Source organism: Gymnoscopelus braueri (assembly GCF_963280865.1).
Source record: "Gymnoscopelus braueri genome assembly, chromosome: 16".
Classification (NCBI taxonomy): Eukaryota; Metazoa; Chordata; class Actinopteri; order Myctophiformes; family Myctophidae; genus Gymnoscopelus; species Gymnoscopelus braueri.
This window is the reverse complement of record NC_137616.1, coordinates 13,766,007-13,788,339: the sequence shown is the minus strand read 5'-3', so window position 1 is coordinate 13,788,339 and position 22,333 is coordinate 13,766,007. Positions and strand designations below refer to the sequence as shown.

The 22,333-nt window shown below is 41.7% G+C and overlaps 2 protein-coding genes across 2 annotated transcripts in view; one reads left to right on the top strand and one right to left on the bottom strand.

Annotated features, from left to right (window-relative positions):
• Positions 1 to 22,333, top strand: part of nt5dc1 (5'-nucleotidase domain containing 1) — an 87,822-nt gene that overhangs the window by 5,790 nt on the left and 59,699 nt on the right. The window contains exons 5-6 of the mRNA XM_080453141.1: positions 71 to 150; positions 280 to 361. Of these exons, the coding sequence (XP_080309267.1) occupies positions 71 to 150; positions 280 to 361 (162 nt within the window). The remainder of the gene's footprint in view (positions 1 to 70; positions 151 to 279; positions 362 to 22,333) is intronic.
• On the bottom strand, positions 533 to 9,319 carry col10a1b (collagen, type X, alpha 1b). The gene is made up of 3 exons (XM_080453134.1): positions 9,165 to 9,319; positions 8,173 to 8,296; positions 533 to 2,993 (listed from the first exon to the last, which is right to left on the bottom strand). The coding sequence occupies exons 2-3, from the start codon at positions 8,279 to 8,281 to the stop codon at positions 1,132 to 1,134; spliced, it is 1,971 nt and encodes a 656-aa protein (XP_080309260.1). The 5' UTR covers positions 8,282 to 8,296; positions 9,165 to 9,319; the 3' UTR covers positions 533 to 1,131.

Sequence of the window (22,333 nt, the reverse complement as noted above, 5' to 3'; positions counted from 1 at the left end):
TCAGTGCTCTTGAATGCACTAAACGTTAAGCATTGCCAAAATGTTTATCAAGTGTGATTTTCTTCTGCAGCAAAGTACTATTACTACGACAACTATTTTGATCTACCTGGGGCTCTTCTCTGTGGAAGGGTGGTGGACATGTTGCACAAGGTAAAATCTAATAATATGATTATATAATACTACTAGATACATATATGATAATTCAATAGGTAACTGGAATACATTTTGAAGTATAGCGTTTTTTTCCCTTGAAAAATTCCTGAATGTTTTTGTGAACAGCGTGGAGATGAGGTGAATTCAGACTTTTGGAAAGACATGGTTGCTGCCATTGACCATAATTACAACACATCTGCATTTAAAGGTATGTGGAATTTGTTTAGTTTTTTTTTTACACTTGAGAATGGTTTTGTGATTCATTCAGGTCCATTGAAATCTGCAGTGAGGTTAGCCAGGGATTGCATCACACATGTACAGTAGGGCAGTGTACACAAAGCGCACAAAATACACAAATGCACATAAAACACAGACAACATTGTTTCTCATTTTTTGAACTATAAATTTATTCTTTGTTTTGGTCAATAATACAGCCAATGGGATTTTGACAAAATAAACTTTGAATTCCTCATCCCGTTTTTTGTTAATCACAGTTAAGTGCTTGTGAAATGTTTTGGTCTTATTGACAACATATTTTAATACAACAAGTGTGATACCTTTTGCATGTATATTACAGGTAAAACTTTCAACAACAAACATTAACAGACACACAAAAAAAGATAAGATTTGCTGTAAATGTTACAGGCAGTTGTAGAGCACCACTTATATCTATCTTCCAATATTGTTTCATGAAATTGCACTGGCACACAAGCACCGGGAAATATGAACATAATGAGTCGTACATCTTTAATTTCTTTCAACCCCCCTTAAAGGTCTTTACCAATACATTGTTTTGGCCATTTTTAAATCTTGCCTTTTGCATGTAAAAATGTGATTGAGGCAGATGAGCTTGTTGAAACTACAACAAAATTTCTTTCATTCTACAATGTCAATGGCAATTTTTGTAAACTGGACTAATTCTCCGAGTAGTTCTTGAATTTGGTATGGTTTTGAGGTGTAATTTTGTTATTTGTGAAATCACGTTGAGGCAATCAAGAACCCAGAGAAAGAGCAGTGAACGTTGTCTGCAGCAAAGATGCCATTGCTCTCCTCGTCGGGCACCTGAATGAAGACCCTGTCGTGGGCGTTCAGCATGAGCACAGCGCTGCCTGACATCTGGTCCAGGAAGCCCTTGTTGTATTCGTCGTAGGTGAACATCATTGGCTCGTCGTTCTTGTAGAGGGCCACCAGAGCGTTGGCGCCATTGACGTGCATGTGGTAGGCGAAGTAGTAGAGGCCAGGGATCTGGCATGTGAAGACGCCGCTGTGGGCATCATAGTGCTGCTCACCATTGTACAGAACCTGGGCGAACTGAATAGGGTGTCCGGCTGGGGGGTATGCCCTCGTCAGCACAGCGCTGAAGGCAGACATGGGGGCCTTCATCATCTCATGGGGCATCATGACCTCATGGTGGTGGGATTTGATGGGCATGGCCTTCTCGTGGTGGTAGATCATCTCTCCGGGTGCTCCGGGGGGTCCGGGAGGACCAACGGGGCCAGAGTGACCGTCATTGCCCCTGGCTCCTGGGTTTCCAGGTGGACCCTGTGGACCAGAAATTCCCTTAGAGGTCATGCCAGCGGGGCCAGGTGCGCCGGGAGGTCCTGGGTGGCCCTTCAGACCAGCGGGTCCGTGAATGCCGGGAGGTCCGACAGGTCCCATGCCTCCTGGCATGCCGTTCTCACCTCCTTTTCCTGGACCTCCGGGGTGTCCGGTGTGGCCCTTGGGTCCTACTTGACCCATAGCGCCTGGGATACCTGAGGCACCGTGGGGGCCCATCTCACCCTTGGGGCCCTGAGGGCCAGTGTGGCCGGTGGCTCCGGTTCCTCCATTTGCTCCTGGGATACCTGGTTTTCCTGTGAATCCCTGATGTCCCTGATCACCCTTGGTGCCCTTAGCCCCTGGTGCTCCCACCATACCGGTGTCGCCCTTAAGTCCCATTGGGCCTGCCTCTCCCTGGAATCCTCTGGCTCCAGATGGTCCACCTGGGCCAATAGGACCGGAAGAACCTGGTGCACCTGTGTAACCAGTGGGGCCTGGCTCTCCCTTCTGACCGGTGGTTCCTGAGGTACCGGGGGCTCCTCTGTCACCTGGTATGCCGGGGATACCTGGCTTGCCGACGCCTGGCATGCCAGTGGCTCCATGCTGACCGGCGGGACCCTGAGGACCCTTGGGTCCCATCTGTCCAGGCATGCCTGGAGTGCCGTTCTGACCGGACTTTCCTGGCGCTCCGACGCCGGGGGCTCCGGTGTGGCCCTTCGGTCCGGACATACCGCTTGCTCCAGGGGCGCCGTCTCTGCCGGGGATACCACTCTTACCGGGATCACCAGGGTATCCGTTGGCACCGGGCTTACCGATTCCAGGTTTGCCGGGCATTCCGGATGGACCCACTGGGCCGTGTGGGCCCTGGGCTCCCTGAGCGCCGGGGATGCCGTGTCCCGTCAGTCCCTTGGCGCCGGGAATACCGGGAACTCCGGGGTGTCCCTTCAGGCCAGCCTCTCCTCTGGCTCCCGTTGGTCCAGGAATGCCGTGTGGGCCGGGTTTGCCGACGCTGGTGTACCCGGCAGGTCCGGGGCTTCCGTTAGAGCCTGGCTGGCCTTTGTGTCCCATTGCTCCGGTTGCGCCGGGCGCACCGACGGAACCGGGCAGACCGTTGGCTCCCGATTTGCCAGGGGATCCGGGGGTACCGGGTTTGCCGGCTGCGGAGTAGCCGGGGGCTCCAGCGGGTCCAGGTGGGCCCACTGGTCCAGTGTGTCCCACACCGCTCTTTCCAGGAGGGCCATGTGGTCCCATTGGTCCGGGTGCACCGTCGTGACCTGAAGGTCCTTGCTCACCTACAACGGCTGGGGAATTGACAAATAGAGTTAGTTACATACTGTGTAGCATAATGCAGGTAACAACTATGGATTACACTTAATTAGTAATAATATAGTAATAGTATTATATATATTATATTATAGTGTCAAGTTCAGGAGACCGTATATTGTGTCACTATAGGGTCAAATATCCACCAGTCTTCTTCCCTAACATTTAAACTTTTGAAAATGGACGACCTACAAGCTCACATTGTGTTCACATCGGTATGGACACATTTTGAGCTTGTAGATCTGCTGTTTAAAAAAAATACATATCTAAAGTTTTTGAACATATTCGCCTTTAACCCATTAAGACCTGGAACGCATCTGTGTCACTTTAGATTTATTTTGCTATTCTAAAATAACAGATATACAAACTTGTAGATCTGCTATTTTTGAAAAATCGTGAAATTAAAAAAAATTTTTTTTTTAGGATGCTAGGATTTAGAAAAAATAATTAAGAATCGCCTCAGGTCTTAATGGGTTAATGACATGCCCAAAATAGGGACACAAGGGTGAAAGTAGTTAAAGGACCACATCACCCATTTTCAACCTTCATATAATAATTGGTCCTCCACACTAATGCTCTTTATAAGATGTCACCATTTCTGTGTCTCACTCACAGGAGGGCTGTGGACAGTTCAGAAACCTGCCTACCAAAGAGAAAGGCTGTAGCTTGGAATCCCCATCGATTTGGCACGTCATTGGCAGGCGGGTTTCTAAACTTTCCATAGCCCACCAATGAGATGCAGAGTGAGTAGACGTAAGCTGTGCCATCTCTTAGTGAGCACTAGTGAGGACCAATTATATGAAGATAAGGTTGAAAATGGGTGAAGTGCTCCTTTTTGAGAAGGCGATCGTCACAAGGCAGCTCAAATGACAGTTACATACATTGCGTTATTGTTAAATGGTGCGTGAGTGTTGATAGTGATACACATTTTGGCATTATTCCCTTGTACCTAAAGTACTGTGTAACAAAGCGAAACTAAAAACACAGGTTTATTTAAACAATATAATTTAGCGTTTCATTCCTGAAGCACATTATTCTCAGTGGTGCCGTACTGTGAATGGATGGCAAAAAGCACATGGATCTAATGCATGTGCCCCATTCCCTGTGCATATTGACTTAACCAGTCTGTCACGCATCACTTGTTGCGACATTGATCAGACCAGTTCTTTTTTTTTATCTCACTGAATGTTGAGGCAGACGCACAAGCATTAATCTGAACATTTCTGCTTGTGGAAAAGGTTTACTGTTTCCCTATTTGTCTCCACATCATGTCTCTTTCTTGTGTTTTTCTCTCTATATGACTCCTCAGATGGCTTTTTAGTGCTTGACTTAACATCACGGTTGGTATTCTGCTCCATACGACCACAACCTGATTTAAAGCCCAGAGGACACTGCTCCCTGTGATTACAGGGAGAGGTTGTGGGGACAACTTATTTCTTTTTTTTCCCTTCCCAGGGTAGTCTTGACAAGGCCAGTGGTCTGAGGGGATGTTTCCCACTCAGACCCACTCTGCCTCGTGGGAAACTCGGTAACCCCGGCTCCTGTGTATTTCGGTTTGATTTCGGCCACGCGATACCATATATACCCTTTAATTTGCTGGTGCAGCCCATGGCAGTGGATGTATGGTTAGTGGTCTGCAGGATGTTGACATCACCTTGAGCCATTTTCTGCCACTTAATGTGGAAGTGCATGGCACAGTAGGTCATATGAGGATACAGTAATGCACACTACAGTATGTGGACCAGAATAAGATTTGATCACAAATTAGATATTGGACTGTGGCTCAGGCAATATATTACTGCGGTCCGCCCTATTACTTTAACCTAATTTTAACGAAAGGGAAGCATCTTCTCCACGATTAAAACATTGTAGCCTTTTTTTTTCTTTTTTGTGAATGCGGAAATCTAATTTGACCACTTCCTGCTAAATAATTTGATGCCTACAACCATGTTCTTCTATTGCTGGCCACTGTGTCAACCTTATCAGGAGGAGACGGATGATACCAACACTTGATGTAATTATTGTAATGTTTTTTATATCTCCAGACTTCCTTATTCATCAGCTACTTGAATTGTTAACCTTTATCTGACAACAAAGCTGTGAATACAAAAGCACCAAAACGGACTGACTCACTAGGGAGTGGAGACAGTCAGCGTATTCTCATATTATCTGTTAACTGTGTTCATGTCAAGTAAGATGAGATCCATGCAGCAGAAGAAAAGTGTGATATTAATTAAAGGCATTGATATACAGTATTATTAAAAAGGCATTCTGTCTTTTTCCAGATAGTTTGCATATTCTGATATTTTGCCTGGCAGAGTTCTCATTTTAAAGTTTACACAACTACTGTATACCTAACAATAAATTGGATGGCCTTTCAACAGTTTGTATTATAAAAGGAAATGTGAATGTGTATGAGCTCTTTTGCAATAGTGGCTTGAGCGTAAAATGGATTGACATGGCTATAATTTGAAAGCCACATAAAAATGAGCTTTAAACCACGAATGAAGAACTGGTCCAGAACTGGACTTTTTGGCAGCCAGGGAAACCTCAAACTGGAGGTGATGATACTGGCCGCGGTTAGCACGGTGGCCTAACCAGTAATTGAACCGTGACAGAACTGATTGTACTGCACAGCAGTCTGCTTATGTGTCAACGTGCCGCACCAATATCCATTGTTGAAATATTTCTCTTTCACAGTCCTCACTTTATCCACTTTACTCCCACTTTCTGTCCAGCTTGTTTTCTAAGTTGGTTTACCGTCTCCTGCATCAGAAAAATATAACCTCCACATAGCTTAGCAAAATTATAGTGAGCTATGGCACATTTTGATTTATTTGGCTAGTCATGCATTTGTCATGGAATGTGTGAGAAACTTTAAATCGTCATTCATTTAATTTTCTTTTCTGGGTTCAAATTGTGTTTGTGTTTTTAACGCCACGAAAGTGGTTTGTTTGGGTGTGCCCACTGCGACGTGGTAATGACATCTGTTTGGAAGGTTTTTCAAATCTGAATGCTCATTGTTGAGTGGAAAGGCTTCTATTTTTATGTTGAAGCCCACGGGCCATTAAAACCACATCAAAGCCTCTGAAAAGCAGAACTGCTGAAATTAATTTTCAATTGTTTGCTCCTCAAATAAAGTCATTGCATTGTGGGGAACTGAATTTGAAATTGACCACGAGTCATTGACGTATTTACAGTGTTAGATGTCAGCTAAGCAATTATTTTGTGAACACTGCTTCAGGGCATTTTCGTGAAGCGTGCAGAAGTGATGGTTGCCTATTTCTGTATTTATCCAGGGAGCACCATCTCACTTAGGAACTGTGTTCTCCATTTTATCCCAGCCTCGAAAGAAAGATGAGGTTCACGGCAGGTGCCAGCTGCATCTTTACAAAAATAGCAGATCTACAAGCTCACAATGCCATGCAACAAGGCACGTTGTAAGCTTGTAGGTTGGCTATTTTTGGCAAAGAGATATAGAATAGATTGAAAACAGGAGGGGGCCTAGTATACAGTCCCCTGTCAACTAAGTATAGGATGTACTGTAAGCGGTTAAACTATAATTCGGCTTGTCCTTGGCCCGCTCCTTTTCCCCTCTACACCAAATATGTTCATTGACAATACCTGAATGCAACACGTTGTGAGCTTGTAGATCAGCTATTTTCAACAAATGTTCACCTATTTACACAGAATGCCACAATTAAACTTTAACACTGACAGGTGAACACCTGTCAGCGTTAAAGTTTAATTGTGGCATTTTATTGTAGTTATTTTATTTTATTTATTTGTGTAAATACAAACATATATTATTATTTAATATGTTTTCACTATATTGTTTTATGTTCATACAGTTACACTGACATCTGGGAGCTGCACTGTACAGTGTTGTAGTAGTCGTTTTACACTTTTAACCCATTGAGACCTGGAACGCATCTGTGTCACTTTAGATTTCTTTGGCTATTCAAAAATAGCAGTTATACAAGCTCAGATCTGCTATTTTTGAAAAATCTTAAAAACATTTTTTTTAGATAAAGAAAAAAAAACTGTTAGGATTTAGAAAAGATTTTTAAGAATCGCCTCAGGTCTTAATGGGTTAACTCATGAGCAGTGCCATGCTGATTGCTGAAGTATACCGTTTACAGTAGTTTTAGAAAGAGAGAGAACTTTACTCACTGTGCTTCCAACATTTAGAGAACATCTTAGAGTCACTAAAAAAGTCAGGTGCTGTTTGTGTCTTTAAAGGTTTCACTTAATTGTCAGATATTTTAAAAGCTGGATAATGGTATGATATTCTCATTCTCGGTATCTCATTCTCATTCTAAATATCATTGTTAAGGTCGTTGTCCTATAAAAGACTTGAAAGCAAACTCGTAAAAGAATTGTTGCTATAAATCTCAGTTGTTTGGAAGGCTTTGTGATGTGACCACATGTGATCACACTTTTAGTTTGTGACTTAAGTGGCTAGAATTGAGTCTACATGGACAGAATGACAGCTGAATGTATTTTTAATATTTAAAAGAAAATATTGTGTGGGATAACACTAACACTTATATTTCTACCCTTATTTTTTTTAAACCTTTACTTTACTGAGCACACATGCTCTTTTTTTTTAGCAATGCCCTGCTTCATACTCATTTAGCTACAGACATTTCAGACCTGGGAGCTGCCCAGTGCAACCACAGTTGTACAAGCTGTACTGTTGGCCTCTGACCAGCTCCACTGGAGCAGTTTGGGGTGAAGTGCCTGTGTATTGAGGTACTATAGGGGCGAGTGTTACTCATTCACTTCCCAGCCCAGATTTTCCCTGCCTGTCTGGGCCTGGGGTACTGAACCGGCAACCTTCTAGTCACAAGCACTCTCCTCTAACATTTAGGCCGTCGTTGTCCCATTTAGTTTTGATACCGAACACCAAAAATGATAAATTATTGAATTAGTGCTACAATGTGAAATTAAATACTAGAGCTGCTCTGCATGTTAATTTCTAAATTAACACTTGCCGTTAATGATATTTTAGTAGGCCCATTTGGCAAATGGCATTATTATTATATATTATTATTCATTCACCACTGAACATTGGCACATATTTTGGTACCAAAAAAGTCAGGTCTTTATATTATGAATTGTCAATGTAAGGAAAGAAGTAGATTTGCAACTTACCATGGCTTTTTTTTTGGTGTACGTATGGGGTCTTTTGCACATGGTGGTAGGGGGTTGCCTCTGCCAAAGCAAGGAGGACTAGGAGGATACTTGTTACTCTCAGATACATCTTCTGAAGCTAAACCTGCAAAGACAAAATCCATTCAGAACAATAGCTTGATGATGATGGAGCTCGGATGAAAAGTTATTTCACCCACTTCTTTACACCTGTAATCCTGTGATGTGACAATAAAGTTCATTCTGTTTCTGATAGCTTCCTCCTCAATACTTTCATCTCCCCTTCTTTGCTGTGAAACAATAATGAAAAACCATAGTATACTTGTAATATACCATTTAAATACCCTGGGAAAGTGAATGGCTTTGCTACTCTTTAACACTGTTACTGTCTCCTGTGTCACCAGTGCTCTAATCCCTAAGTGAATTGAGCTACCATGTTCCAAGGTTAGCCTAAAGCAACCCAACTGTGACCATGGCTTAATTGACGCAGAAACACAAATCCTAACAATAGATTTTGAGCTGAATCACGTCTCTCTGTGCATTTCCCAAGGGCCTCAAAATCTCTTTCAATCGTAAATTTGAAAAAAAAATATTCTTTTGCATATTTTGTCTTTGTTGACTACGCTTTAGAACATGGCTCACTACATTAATCCGAGATCAGCATGTGGCTTACGGTACCAGCCAGACACTTTGCTGATGACTGGCTTCAAGTCAGTGGATAGACACCAGGCTTCAATTCAAAGCCAGCCATCAGTGCCCGAGCTGTTCTCTCGCCTTGGGAGAAGAAAGCTTTGCACCAACAGTCAATTTAACTCTTGTGAGTGTAGAAATGGACCCATAAAAGTCAATTTCCAGATTTGACTGTGCACCTGCGGTTTAGACCCAAGGTGCAGGCAAGCCAGGTGGCCCATGCACTACCCTAACAGCAGAGGAAGGCCCGCCATAGAGAGCAAAAAAAAAGGCAATACTAGGAATAATATGAAAGCACACCTTACCGGTACGATTATGCTCCAAAGAATGGTGAGGTTGTCGGGAGGTGCTGTCCCGGGTCCGGTGCTGTTATATCCTTTAGTGTGGAGTCGGGTCTTGTCTGTCTGTCTGAGCGGCTGCTGCTGCTTCCCAGGGCAAAGCTCAAGGTATTTATACTGAGTGAGTCTCCAGCATCATGTAGGGGTCCACAATAGCATGTGGAAGGTCCTCCCTGCTGTGATGTCATCTTTAATGACGGGTGCCATGTCCTCAGAAGGCATGTCACTTTAGGATGATGGTGCTCTCTTTTGACTCCGCCTTTTTATCCCCCCCCCCTTTTCTCGCTCGCTCTCTCGACTCTCACCCTATGTATTTATGTATAGATCAGGGCTGAGGGAAATTTAAAAAAGAAAAACCCTCAGGGTGACATTTTTATTATCTTTGTTATGTTTGGTGGGACTCGGTTATGTTTCGGTTGGATTTTTACAGCCTTTTAGTGTGACCTGTGGTGTGTTGGGTGTGCAGATTTTTCAAGTTATTAACTTTAATTCCTGTCATGCGGTTGACATCTTAATCACTGTGTATGTTGTGACAGACTACTTGGCAGGGTAAATTAGTGTTTTTAGTTTCCTCCTCCTGCTTGGATTCTCTTTTTTTAACTGCTCAAACAAATATACTTTTGCTGGCCTTTTTAGAGGATTCACCATCTGAAGAGCGAGTTTATTGACGGGGTGTCTGTTTGCAGAGTGTATTCCTGGAAAAATAAAGACTGAATTGGTCTGTCTGTGTTTTTCTTCAGTCTGATGTCTCTCTCAGGACAGGTACATTAAATGTCCCCACTGGCATTTCTGTGTCTGTTTCAGGAAACACAATATTTTCAGGAAGCTTTTAAGAAAACCTATATATTTATTTTTCAATTATTGCTAGCATTTCTGACCCCATTTAGATGTCAAAATAATATGCACAAAGATAAGAGTAAGAGTCAGTAAGAGTGATTGTGTCGGCATAAATCTTTGTCTGAAGTTTTCTTAGCTACATAATCATGTGCTATCAGCTCCAACCAATGTACTAAAGCTAATTCAACTGACCCAAAGTGTGGATTCTATTAAAAAGCTATTCAGTGGCATTTTCGAACATTTCACACGATTGCTTTGAGATAGTGATAGAAGTAACACTGGAAATAGCTTGTAAATGGAAATGCCTGCTCACAACTATTATGTAAAGCATGTCATGTCATGCACTAGGAAGTACAAGACCAAAACACCAGGGGGCAGAGTGTAGTTTCTGGTGTCAGACCTGTTGCATTTTGATGCTGCATTGCATATCAGTCCTCTAGGTTCCTGGTAACCAAATGGATAGACGAATGAGGCTGGGGCTGTTGTTGGTTGCTGGGTTAATGTCCCTTGACTTGGTTAGGTACATTTGGGTACGTACAACGATGTTATCAAAGGCACTCGACTGCTCCCGTGGAGATATTCAGTGGCTAACAGCTACTGTTGGATGGGAAGTTCCCAGGTCTGAATGCAGGCATATGTGCATCCTTCCCACAAGTGCATCTACTTAACCCATTAAAACCCGGGAACGCATCTGTGTAACCACTTAAACCATTATTTTATACTTTGGCAATTCAAAAATAGCAGATATACAAGCTCATAGCGAGCGATGAGCTTGTAGATATGCAATTTTTTTTTAATCGTGAAAATTTCAAATCTTTGAATATATATATATTTTTTAAAGCAAACATTTTTAACTCAAATCCTTGCTTCTGAGGGTCCCTGGAAGAAAATATTTTGAGATTTTGAGAGGTCGGCGGCCAAATGCATATCATTTGGGGGGTCCTTGACATGAAAAAGTTTGAGAACCCACTCATATTGAAACAGGATTTAGAAGACATTTGTAGAATCGGCCTCAGGTCTTAATGGGTTAAAGTCGAGCTGAAATGGCATTTCGTGAGTGTCTGACTTCTGTGTCGTGACGTATTTCTCAGTGAAACAGGATAGGAAGGTGGGACATCACATTGAGTGGAGACCTGCACCAGTATCATAGCGATGGGGGCGGGCTTTTGAGCTCAACTGGCTTGGGAATCGTTAGGGCACTGATTTGAACATTGAAAAGTAAAACGTTATCAAATATGAATCAAGATTCTGTTACTGCATTGTCTATTTCTCACCTCAAATATTTTGAGAAACATCATTTATTTTAGTGTATGCGTTTTCTCCGTCAGGCTGGAACGGCTGGGAGGGGGAGATCGTGTTTTCGCTCACGTGAGTTTGTCTGTCTGTGAGCATTGGTATTTAAGATAGTCAAAGGGACAGTGTCCTCAATACCCTCATACCTGACTAACTACTTCTCCACAGTGAGTGGCCACAACACTAGAGGGAGCGACAATGATCTGGTACTACCCAAAAATAGAACAAACAAGGGAACATTCTCATTCTACTACTCTGCCACTAAAATGTGGAACACCCTGACACCATCCATTGAAGGATGTGTATCACTGGTTTGTTTCAAAACTGACTTGAAAAAACATCTATCAGGAGACCACAAGGGGACATAAATGCATAGAAAGGAGGTGTAATTCACTGCCAACGTTTTTCCTTTTTCTCCTTTGTACATATAGTGTTTTATATTTGTTGATGACATGCATTATTGTGTTTTCTTTATTATATGCCATGTTGATGAATTGAATACATAGGACCACAATGGAAACAAGTCCCAAGGACTTTTTTTGTGTTATCCTTTTAGCCTTAATGTCTGACTGTACCACGTGCTGTTCAATTTCTGACTAATAAAGTATTCAATCAATCAATCAATCAAGCACCTAATATCGGGCACTACCAGACCGATCGGCATGAAATTTGCACGCACACTCCCAGTAGGGCCAAGGAAGAACCTCCAGCCCCAAACCTTTCAAATCGGCCTCCTGGTGGTCCTATAACAGGCCCGCTTCATGTATTGGCCTATAACTCTTGAACTACCATAACGCGTACAGCACTGTATACTGTATACATTGCACACTGGGAACCTAGAGGTGTGCATAGTTGAGCAATAGTTGGATTATTGCCAGGTGACCTCAGTGTCATTATCTTATGTTGTGATTTGACGATGATACAGTCAGTGTATTGAGTCATGGCAGACATTCATGGATCTCTCATTATGATGGTTTAGCAATTGCTTCCCAGCTCAGCAGATAACAGCAGTGTTAAGTTACTAGTAAACTTTAAACAAAGTAAAGTTACAAAGCAACACATTATGCTATTATGTACAAGATGATGCTTTTTTTGGGTGGATATTTCATCCTGTAGGGTTTGATCACGGTTAGGTATGTTTTAATCTTTTCACAGGCTTGTTGAAGACTGCCTACACCCCAAATAATTGCACACTCACTCTACAAAATAAACCATGCGGGACAATTGGTTTACTCAAGGATATTGGACTTCAAAATGGGTCTCTTATTTTTCTTTCTTTCTTATCACCATCATAATTCGATCATATCACCTCCTTCAATGGTTCTGATCATCCATCATTGTTATTGTGTGATAATGGGTTATGGTGTTCTATTTAGGGCACAGCATAATATATCTATGGTTTTGGGTGAAACCGCGATTCCCTTCCTTGGCATATCATTTCAACTGTCTAAGTTGAGGCCACGGAAGAAAGCCTGCTAAGCCTCGAGCATCTTTGGCAAAGCCTCCTGGTCAAATGACAGAGCTGTGGGGCAGGGGTGGAGTCAACAACACTTAACAGCTTTTTAATCCATTCAATCCGGGAACGCATTTTGATCTATTTGGCTATTCAAAAATAGCAGATATACAAGCTCTTATATCTACTATTTTTGGAGAAAAGAATCGTGAAAATGTGTGCAAATATTTGAAATATAGAGAGATTTTTAACTTTGCTTCTGAGGGGGTCCATGGAACAAAATATTTTGAGACGGGGGGGAGGGGGGGAATACATATCATTTTGGGTGGTCCTTGACATGAAAAAAGTTTGAGAACCACTGATATTATAGCAACATAAGTAGAAAAACAAAACAACAACTGTTAGGATTTAGAACACTGTTTCCCCAGAAGCAAAGATTTTAGTAAAAATGTTTTGCTTTAAAAAACACATATATTCAAAGATTTGCACAAATTTACAAAAAAGGGGAAAAAAAAAGAAAAAGCAGATCTACAAGCTCATAGCTATGAGCTTGTATATCTGCTATTTTTGAATAGCCCAAAGTATAAAATAATGGTTATAGCAAAAAATGAAATCTAAAATGACACAGTATGCGTTCCAGGATTGAAGGGGTTAAGCTCCACATGCACTCTATTGCATCGTGCCATGAAAGCAACAGTGACCACACTGTGGCACTACCATTTGGATGTCAGATTCTTTTCCTGCTTTATTTTTTTTAAATGTTGGTGTGTCAAGATTAAATCCTCCTTAATCTAAATCTGGGCACTCTGTGATTTAACGTAAATGGTTACCTAATTGTGCATCTCACATCCTAGAAAGCCCTCATGGAGTGTGGCAGGAGACCGTTTGGGTGCCCCTGTCAGAGGAGAAGGCATTTCAAATGCGTCAGCAGAATGCCATTAAAAGTGTTACTTACAGGACTGCCCTTAACTCACCCTGCCTATTCTAAGGCAAGATGCTTCAGCACTTTACGTTGCAATGGCCTGATTTCAAGCTATTAGCCCTTGTATTCTCCTATTGAAAATAACTGTGTCAATATACAATCAAACATTTTGGAAACTCAAAAATGTCCCTCATATGTAATGTACATTTATAACAAGTTCTAACTTAAAGGGGAATACCAGTCATTTTCAACATTGAACCATGTCATAATATACCTTAGAGTCCCCCCCTCCTATGTCGCCTAGAACTGGATAATTGATTGTTGGGGTCATGTGATCAGTGACATACGGAAGGTGTACTCTTTTTTTCTTTCATTCACTAGAATGGGGAATCTCACTTCCAGCTGAAACAGTATGACTTGTAGTAGTTTATAATGGCATATGGTTATATATCACATTTCACAAGACATTGTACTTGTAGATAATAGTGAATAGCTAGAGGGCGGGCCAAAGAGTACACCTTCCGTATGCCGCTGATCACATGACCCCAACAATCAATTCTCCAGTTCTAGGCGACATAGAAGGGGGGGACTTTTTTTAAAATTATTTCCACACAACAGCTCTAAGGTATATTATGACATGGTTCAATGTTGAAAATGAGTGGTATTCCCCTGTAATGTAAGTAGAAACAAATGCTTTGTACAATTGAGACTTTGTGCTGTCACACTTTCATGAACACATAGTAGGGACATTTTCATTGTATTAATACATAATGCAACATTAGAATGCAACATTTTTTACTGGAATAATGCCACTGGAAATCTTTATTACAAATTTGCACAAATACAACAAACCCCAGAAGTTAAGTCCTGCAGTACATCTATCAATCCTCTACACAGCATACATTTTATAAATTGTTAAACCTGCAATCTGGAACTCATTTGAATGAATAAAAGGTTATTTGAACCAATCTGTATGCTAGAGTATGTTAATATTGTATGTACTGTTATGTTAATATAGAAATAAACCTTAATTATTTATTCTATCACAATATATCTAGCACATCTGCAGTGGTTGGAGGTGAGGGGGTCGGGAGGTGCTGCTGTTATATCCAAAAATGTGTGGAGTCGGTCATTTTCTCAATGGATTGTTCTTCCATTGAGAATATTTGACCCTGGTGTCAGGTAGGATACATACTGGTTAACAAGTAGTACTGCCTGAAGATCATACGTGCACATTTTTCCATGGGCTCTTAGCTGAAGAGTAGAAATTTGGGAGACTCACATGTGGAAGACCAGAGTTCGAATTCTGGGCAGGACTTAAAATGTATTGATTGCAGTTTAAACTTTGGGGGTTACCTTGTCAAAGGAAATTAAGCCGAAATTAAGCCTGCTCTACAAGCTCACAACGTGTCACATTAATTTGTGACACGTTGTGAGCTTGTAGATCTGCTATTTTTAGAATTAATACATTAGCTTTTATATCTGCTATTTTTAGAATTAGTACAAGAAAATATATACCCACATCTTGTTCATTAGTGATGTTTGAACAAAACTGTTCTTCATATTGTTTAGGTTTTGGTACCCAGCTTTGGCCGGATTATTGCGTGGGCGAAATAGGCTCCCTCACTCTCCCGCTCCATCCCTCCCTATCTCCCCTCCCCCTCTCCCTCTCCTTATCCCTCTCTCCCTCTTTCTCTCTTTCTCTCTCTGCCTCTCTTTCTCTCTCTGCCTCTCTATCTCTCTCTCTCTCCTGTCTTTCTTCCCACTGTCTCCCACCCTTTCTCCATCCATCCAGTCATCCAGCCATCTCTCCCTCCTTCCCACTCGCCTTCCTCCCTCACCGTTTCTCTCTATCCTCGTCTGTCTATCCCTCTCTCTCTCTCTCGCTGATCGAGCTCTGCTCTGCTGTCACACACAACCAAAAAACGTTGCCTAATAACGGTGATTTGCACGGACGTCACCCCGTTTCCCAGCAACGGTGATTCGTGGGCTGGAACATACAGTAGGTGCACATTATATAGCGCCAAAAATCTAGGAGACATCTGATTCATCAGAGACTTCTGAGACATCAGAAAGGAAAACTTGTCACTTTGTTTTGTCTCGTGTCTACATTTAACTCCCAGGAAACAGAGGATGCCATGATAGAGCTGGGAGAGAAGAGAGAAAATAATTGCAGGTTGATGTGACTAGGCCCAGTGGGAAGACTGGAAAGTGGGTGCTAAAGATAGACCCTTTAGAGCTGGGATGTGTAACTGGGGCCCAGATTTAACGTTTTAATAAACCGAATATGCCACTAAGAGGCACTTGCAGCTTTATGAATGGAAGGATTGATGTTGGACCTCCTGGCTGTATGTGGGTACGATTATAGGGACCCGAACACAAAAAATCACGGTCGGAACTCTGACCGACCTGAGGCTAAGTACATTTCAGAATAGCAACCAAAAAAAACCAATCTGTAGCCTGTTGGACTTTTGGCATCTTGACAAATGAAAAATATCGCCCCAAGTCATTAAGACATTTTAGAGATGTTGAATTTGTGAGAAAGGGGAATTAAGGTCACAGGCGCTGAATCCAAATCAGATTTCACCCTCATTTTAGGTTTGTTTTTAGGACCTGGTAATGGGCTCTTTTTGAAGTAAATTACCTTCATCAAGGGCAGGGCATAGCACAGAATGTGCTGCAATGACCATTATTTTTCATTTTACTATGCCTGGCTCCCACACTCTCAGGTAACCAATATGGTTTCACAATGAATGTGCTCCATTATTATTGAAATGAGTCATCAATGATTAGAATAACTAGTTTTACAGGTGCATTGTATTTATTTGTCTAACTACTGTGTATCATTATATTATTCTATATCTTTGATTGCGTTGTAGATAAAGTAAATATTTGGCAAATATATTTCAGCAACGCAAGCTTATCGATATCTTCCTTGAAGTATTCTTTAAAAATATATTGTTGTGTTTACAGCAGGGGTCTTCAATGTTTTCAGCCCAAGGACCCCCTATAGCTGAGAGAGAGATGAAGCAGGGACCCCCTATTTATTGTATAAAATTGTGTTTCAGATTAAACTTTTTTGTTTACTTGGTCTGCTCTTTTTTCCCTCTACACCTATACCTCTTTGTCAAAAATAGACGATCTACAAGCTCACAACGCCTCGCAGCTTGTAGATCGGCTATTTTTGGCTCAAGTTAACTCTGAGGACCCCCTAGGGGTCCCGGACCCCCTGTTGAAGACCCCTGGTTTACAGAGTATTTTATAAGTACGTCGAGGTGTTGGAGTACTGGTGTCGTCAGCTGGCATCCTGTTTACGTGACAAGCAAATGCTGCAACATACACTGTACACTCTGCAGGCTCAATTTAAAGGCTCTCCCAACCCCTCACTTAGGCCTAATGGTTGCCTTAAATCCAGCTGCATCTGCTCGTAAGCTTAGCTAAGGATCCTGGTCATTTATATAAAGTGTATGATTTCACAGTCCAACAGAATGCAACAGGACGATTACTATAGTTTTATCAGTACCCCTTGTTTAACCCTTTCAATACGGGAACTCATCTGTGTCAATTGTAGATTTCTTTGGCTATTCAAAAATTGCAGATATACAAGCTTGTAGCGCGGCACCGAGTGCCACGCTACTGAGCTTGTAGATCTGCAACTTCTTTTGAAAAATCGTGAAAATTTGTGCAAATCTTTGAATATATATGTTTTTTAAAGTGAACATTTTTAACTCAAATCTTTGCTTCTGGGGGATTCTACAAATGTCTTCTAAATCCTAACAGTTTTTTTTGGAGAAAAGAAATTATGTTGCTATAATAACAGTGGTTCTCAAACTTTTTTCATGTCAAGGACCACACAAAATGATATTGTATGTATTTGTCAACGGACCCCCTCCTATCTCAAAATATTTTGTTCCAGGGACCCCCAGAAGCAAAGATTTTAGTTAAAAAAACTGCACACATTTTCTTTTCAAAAATAGCACATCTACATGTGCTTGTATATCTGCTATTTTTGAATGGCCAAAGAAATCTAAAGTTCACGGATTGAATGGATTAAGCCACGATTCTCCACATTCTGTTTTGCACTATATTACACTTTGCATCAAATGTCCCCATACTGCATCCTTCTTCAGTCTGTCACCCAGTAGCCTCCTCCATGGTGGGTGGTGGAATGCAGAGGATGGAAGCCTTGTGTTAGCAAAGAATCTGCCTCTGAATTCTCTTCTGTGGATGTTGCGTGGGGGGGGTTTGTGGCAAGGTGTGAGAGAAGCCAAACCGACACGTCTTAAAACAGCTCCAATGCTGTGATGTGTGTGTTTTTTTTGAAGGGGGAGCGCCAGTGTTTACCAAACGACGAAGCTCTCAAAATAATAACGGTTGACAGACACAAATCTTGGGGGACAAACAAACTGGCAGTGCTCTGGCAAGCTGGCAACGATGGCATGAGGAGCCTGGCTATTCTGGCCGTGCAGATTGTAAACATCCCAGTCTGTAAACCTTTTCAAATGTATTTGTATCAAATTAACCCCTTCACAAACCACCACCGGTGCCCACCACCAATACAAAAAACACCCAACAACCCAAAAACCTGGTCTGAATGTAGCACATTTCTTAAGATGTTGCTGTGCCAGTAATAATTGCATTAATTTCAATTGAATCCCAGAGGTTAACCATTTAAACAAGATAAGGTTCCTCGGCCCGGAAGGCTGGCGTAGCGGTCCGGGCATCTAGGCTGCGTTGCGGGCTCGAATCGCGGGTTCGAATCCCGATCCCGACGACCTTTGCTGCGTGTCACTCCCCATCTCTCCCCATTTCCTGTCAGTCTACTGTATACTATCAAATAAAGGCAGAGAAAAATAGAAAATTTAAATAAATGTCCTCCATGGCTCTATACTACTGTAGGTCTGCTCCTGTTTTCCCTATACACCAAATCTCTCCGCCCCAGAATAGGGACACTAGGGTTCATGTTAATCTTAACCTCAAGGCCACTTGCAGGCAAGTCACAAGACTTTTGAAATGCTTGGCGATCGTACTTGTCTCATCTCTCTGTCACAACAGAAGTCTCTTGCCAGCACTGGATAGAAAAACAAGGTTGGGTTCAACACATCAAAGGTTAAAGTCGGTTAAAAGTTGTCACTTCACCTAGAATGATGACAGCTTACAGAGTGTACTTTTTTCTGCTGTGGGATTTTGATTTAAGGAACGCCTATAAATACACTTTCATCACTTTTAAACCTGACCTGTTCTTTCATCTTTAATTTGCACAGGGCATTCAAACTCAAGGGGTAGTTATTGATCACATCCAACTTTACACTTACTCTACAGCAACACATATATATATTTTATACTTAATAAAATAAAATAAAGAAATATATAGAAAAATATGAAACATTTACCAAGCCTTGTATAAAAAAGCCCCAATTTCCTTTAATGCACCTTGTCATGTACATTGGTCATACTATTCTCCTCATATCACCTATTTACCATTGGACTGATTGGGTGTGCTAAAGCTGAAACTAGTCCATATCATGTGAAATATGCTTGAAATCCGTGCTGACTTCCCCCGCTCGGCTCCTCTTGCTGCTCTCAGGTCTGCTGTTGTTTTTGTCGGTTTTGATTTTATTTTAGGTGTTGGCCTGGGAAGGCTCCCTGAGCCACCATTCTTAGCACGGTGGTAAGAATGCACTTATGGAAAGTTCAGAAGCACGTGGCTCTCCTTCTTCTCAAAGAAAAGCCCTGCGTTCGCTCAGAGGAACTGAATCAAGACCGAGCCCTGAATAGCATTTATCTTATGAATGGTTCAACTACCTCTGCTGTGAGTCCGACCACAGCTGATGCCCAGATAGTAAACAGACTTGCTTACGCTTGTAAGTAAGAGCTATTATTTAGATGCTATTATTATTCCCAGACTATAGTTGGATTAAATAGGATTTCATATCTGTTGTGTTCACATGACACACGTGTTCGTGGCAAAACTGTTCGTTTTCCCTCACTTGTTACTTTATGATCACACGTCACAAAAAATGGAATCATCTGTGTTTGTTATTTAAACACCAGTTTTGATGTATTTTGTTACCATTGTTGTTAAATAGGTCTTGTGGGCTGTGCTTCTTAGCTCTGTCTAAGTGACTTCAACTTTTAATGCAATGTCATGCCTTTAGTTTACAGTACGTGTTTGGGAGAGTATGGTACTTGTGGAGAAGCGATACAAAATAGTGTCACTTGAGGCACTTGGCTGGTTTGAAAGGACAAAATGGGCTCGTCACATGTCCAACAGCTATTAGTGGAGGGTTTTACAGATGGTATCTATAGGGATGCTGAACCTGAGCGAGATTAGAGTTGTATAATCAGATGAATCTACTCATTCTTAACATGCCTTCACTTCAGTGGATGGCTACAGATGGGATGCTGCAGTGAACAATATCAAAAATCATCTAATAAAGTTGGGGGAAAAAGTTCCCTTTCCTCCCCAAATTAAACACAACATACATCATCTTATGTAGTGCTCCTATATAGCTTTTGCTGTGAAATACTGTGTGTAAAAACATCCACTCAGAATCAATGGAGCGCGGCTCCAGTCAGCAAACTACTGTATGGGGAGTGGTTTAGATCAGGGGATACCAAACATAGTCTGAGACAGCTGGCCTCCCTTAAGACAAAGCTCCAACAACTGCACCCCCCTCCATCACTTCCACTATATCTTTGCTAGCAATGAGTCTCTTTTAAAAAAAAGGCCATCCTCTCAGTCAGGTAGAACTTGCAAAATATGCTGCACTATTTGAGAGGATAAACACAGCAGAAAAAGGAACAGAGAACAGACACAGACTGTCAAACCAGGAACTGCCTCCAGCCCTAGTACAACGGCACCCCCTGAGTCAATACGACCTTGAACAAAATACTCCATGATGTCAGAGATGGCTCTTGTAAGACCTAACGTTTTTAAATCCTTTAAAGATCTTTTCAAGACGAGTGCCGCGCTATGAGCTTGTAGATCTGCTATTTTTGAAAAACCTTGTGTAAATCTTTGAATATATATTTTTTAAAGCGAACATTTGTAACTCCCTGGAACAAAATATTTCACAAATGTTCACTTAAATGTTCACAAAATATATATTCAAAGATTTGCACACATTTTCACGATTAAAAAAAAATATCTGCTATTTTTTAATAGCCAAAGAAATCTAAAATGACAGAGATGCGTTCCCGGATTGAATGGGTTAAAGACTGATCCACCTGCAGAAAGCTTTATAGTCTACACCCACGGACAATGTATGTCCCAAGCAAATGCCTGTTGAGCCTTGCCAGGCCACAATGAGCGAAACATAATTTGTGCTTTGGCTTTGTGAGGCTAATTCTAATCATCTGCACTTGTCTTGAAATAAAAGAGTCATACTTGTTTATCACAGTTAAATAAATGCACCAGATTTCACTGTGTAGGATCACATGAGGATTCAGTTTCAGTTGTCAACATCAAAGATATTTTACATTTAAGATTGTGAGTTTGTGGTTCTAACTTTATCCACTTCATAAGTGGGTTAGAACATCAACCATCTCCAGTAGGCCAGAACAGAACCATATGATGTCACGTTACTATATTGTGCTGCAGCTTTAGATAGTAATGAAGTGATGTTAACTGCTCATAATTATTCCTCCTGAGCCAGGAGTTGGAGCGGCCAGAGTTAAGGTCCTTACACACCGGCGAATATGCGAATATATATATGCGAAAAATTCGGACTCGTTCCGAATAATTAAAAGACGCTTTTTCGCTTCGCGAAACTGATGTGGACGCTTGCATTGACTTTATAAGGTTTTTAAAAAAATGTATTTATTCGCATGAAGAATTCGCCCCGGTGTGTAAGGACCTTTAGAGCCGCCGTCCTGGAATCCGAAGGTTCCAGGTTCGATTCCCAGCTCCTCCTGACTGCGTGTCGAAGTGTCCTTGAGCAAGACGCTGAACCCCTAATTGGTGCCTTGCATGGTTTCCACCGCCATCGATGTGTGATTGTATGTGTGAGTGCAAAGTACATTGTAAAGGCACTTTGGAGAAAGGCGCTTTAAATAAATACAGTCCATCTACCATATATTCTGAGGGCTCCGAAGCCACACTCTCCTGTTTGAAAGCAAACAGTCAATTGCTGAACATTTCGTCTGTATTTGTTTGGGCACAAATCCTGCAGCTTTTTAAAGCAAAATCTAAAATGGGCATGTCTGAGCTGACCTATGATCAACCTTTTCTTTAACCTTTATTTACCCACAGAAAGTTGTCTGAGCTATGAATGGTGTGTGTTCACACACCTGGGAGGTGGCCAGTACAGACATACCGCAGAGCTCCAACACTGGCCACTGCCAGTGTTGAATAGCTCAGCTGCATTTGGGGGTTACAGCAGGTCAAGGGCACCTTAACCCATTAAGACTGGTAAAGCATCTGTGTGACATTTCTTGGCTATTCAAAAATACTCCCCTGTCTACTCATTGGCTGCAAAATACTCTCCTGTCTGCTCATAGCGCGGCACTCAGTGCCGCGCTATGAGCAGACAGGAGAGTATTTTATGAGCTTGTAGATCTGCTATTTTTGAAAAATCTTGAAAATGTGTGCAAATCTTTGAATATATATATTTTGTTCCAGGGTCCCTG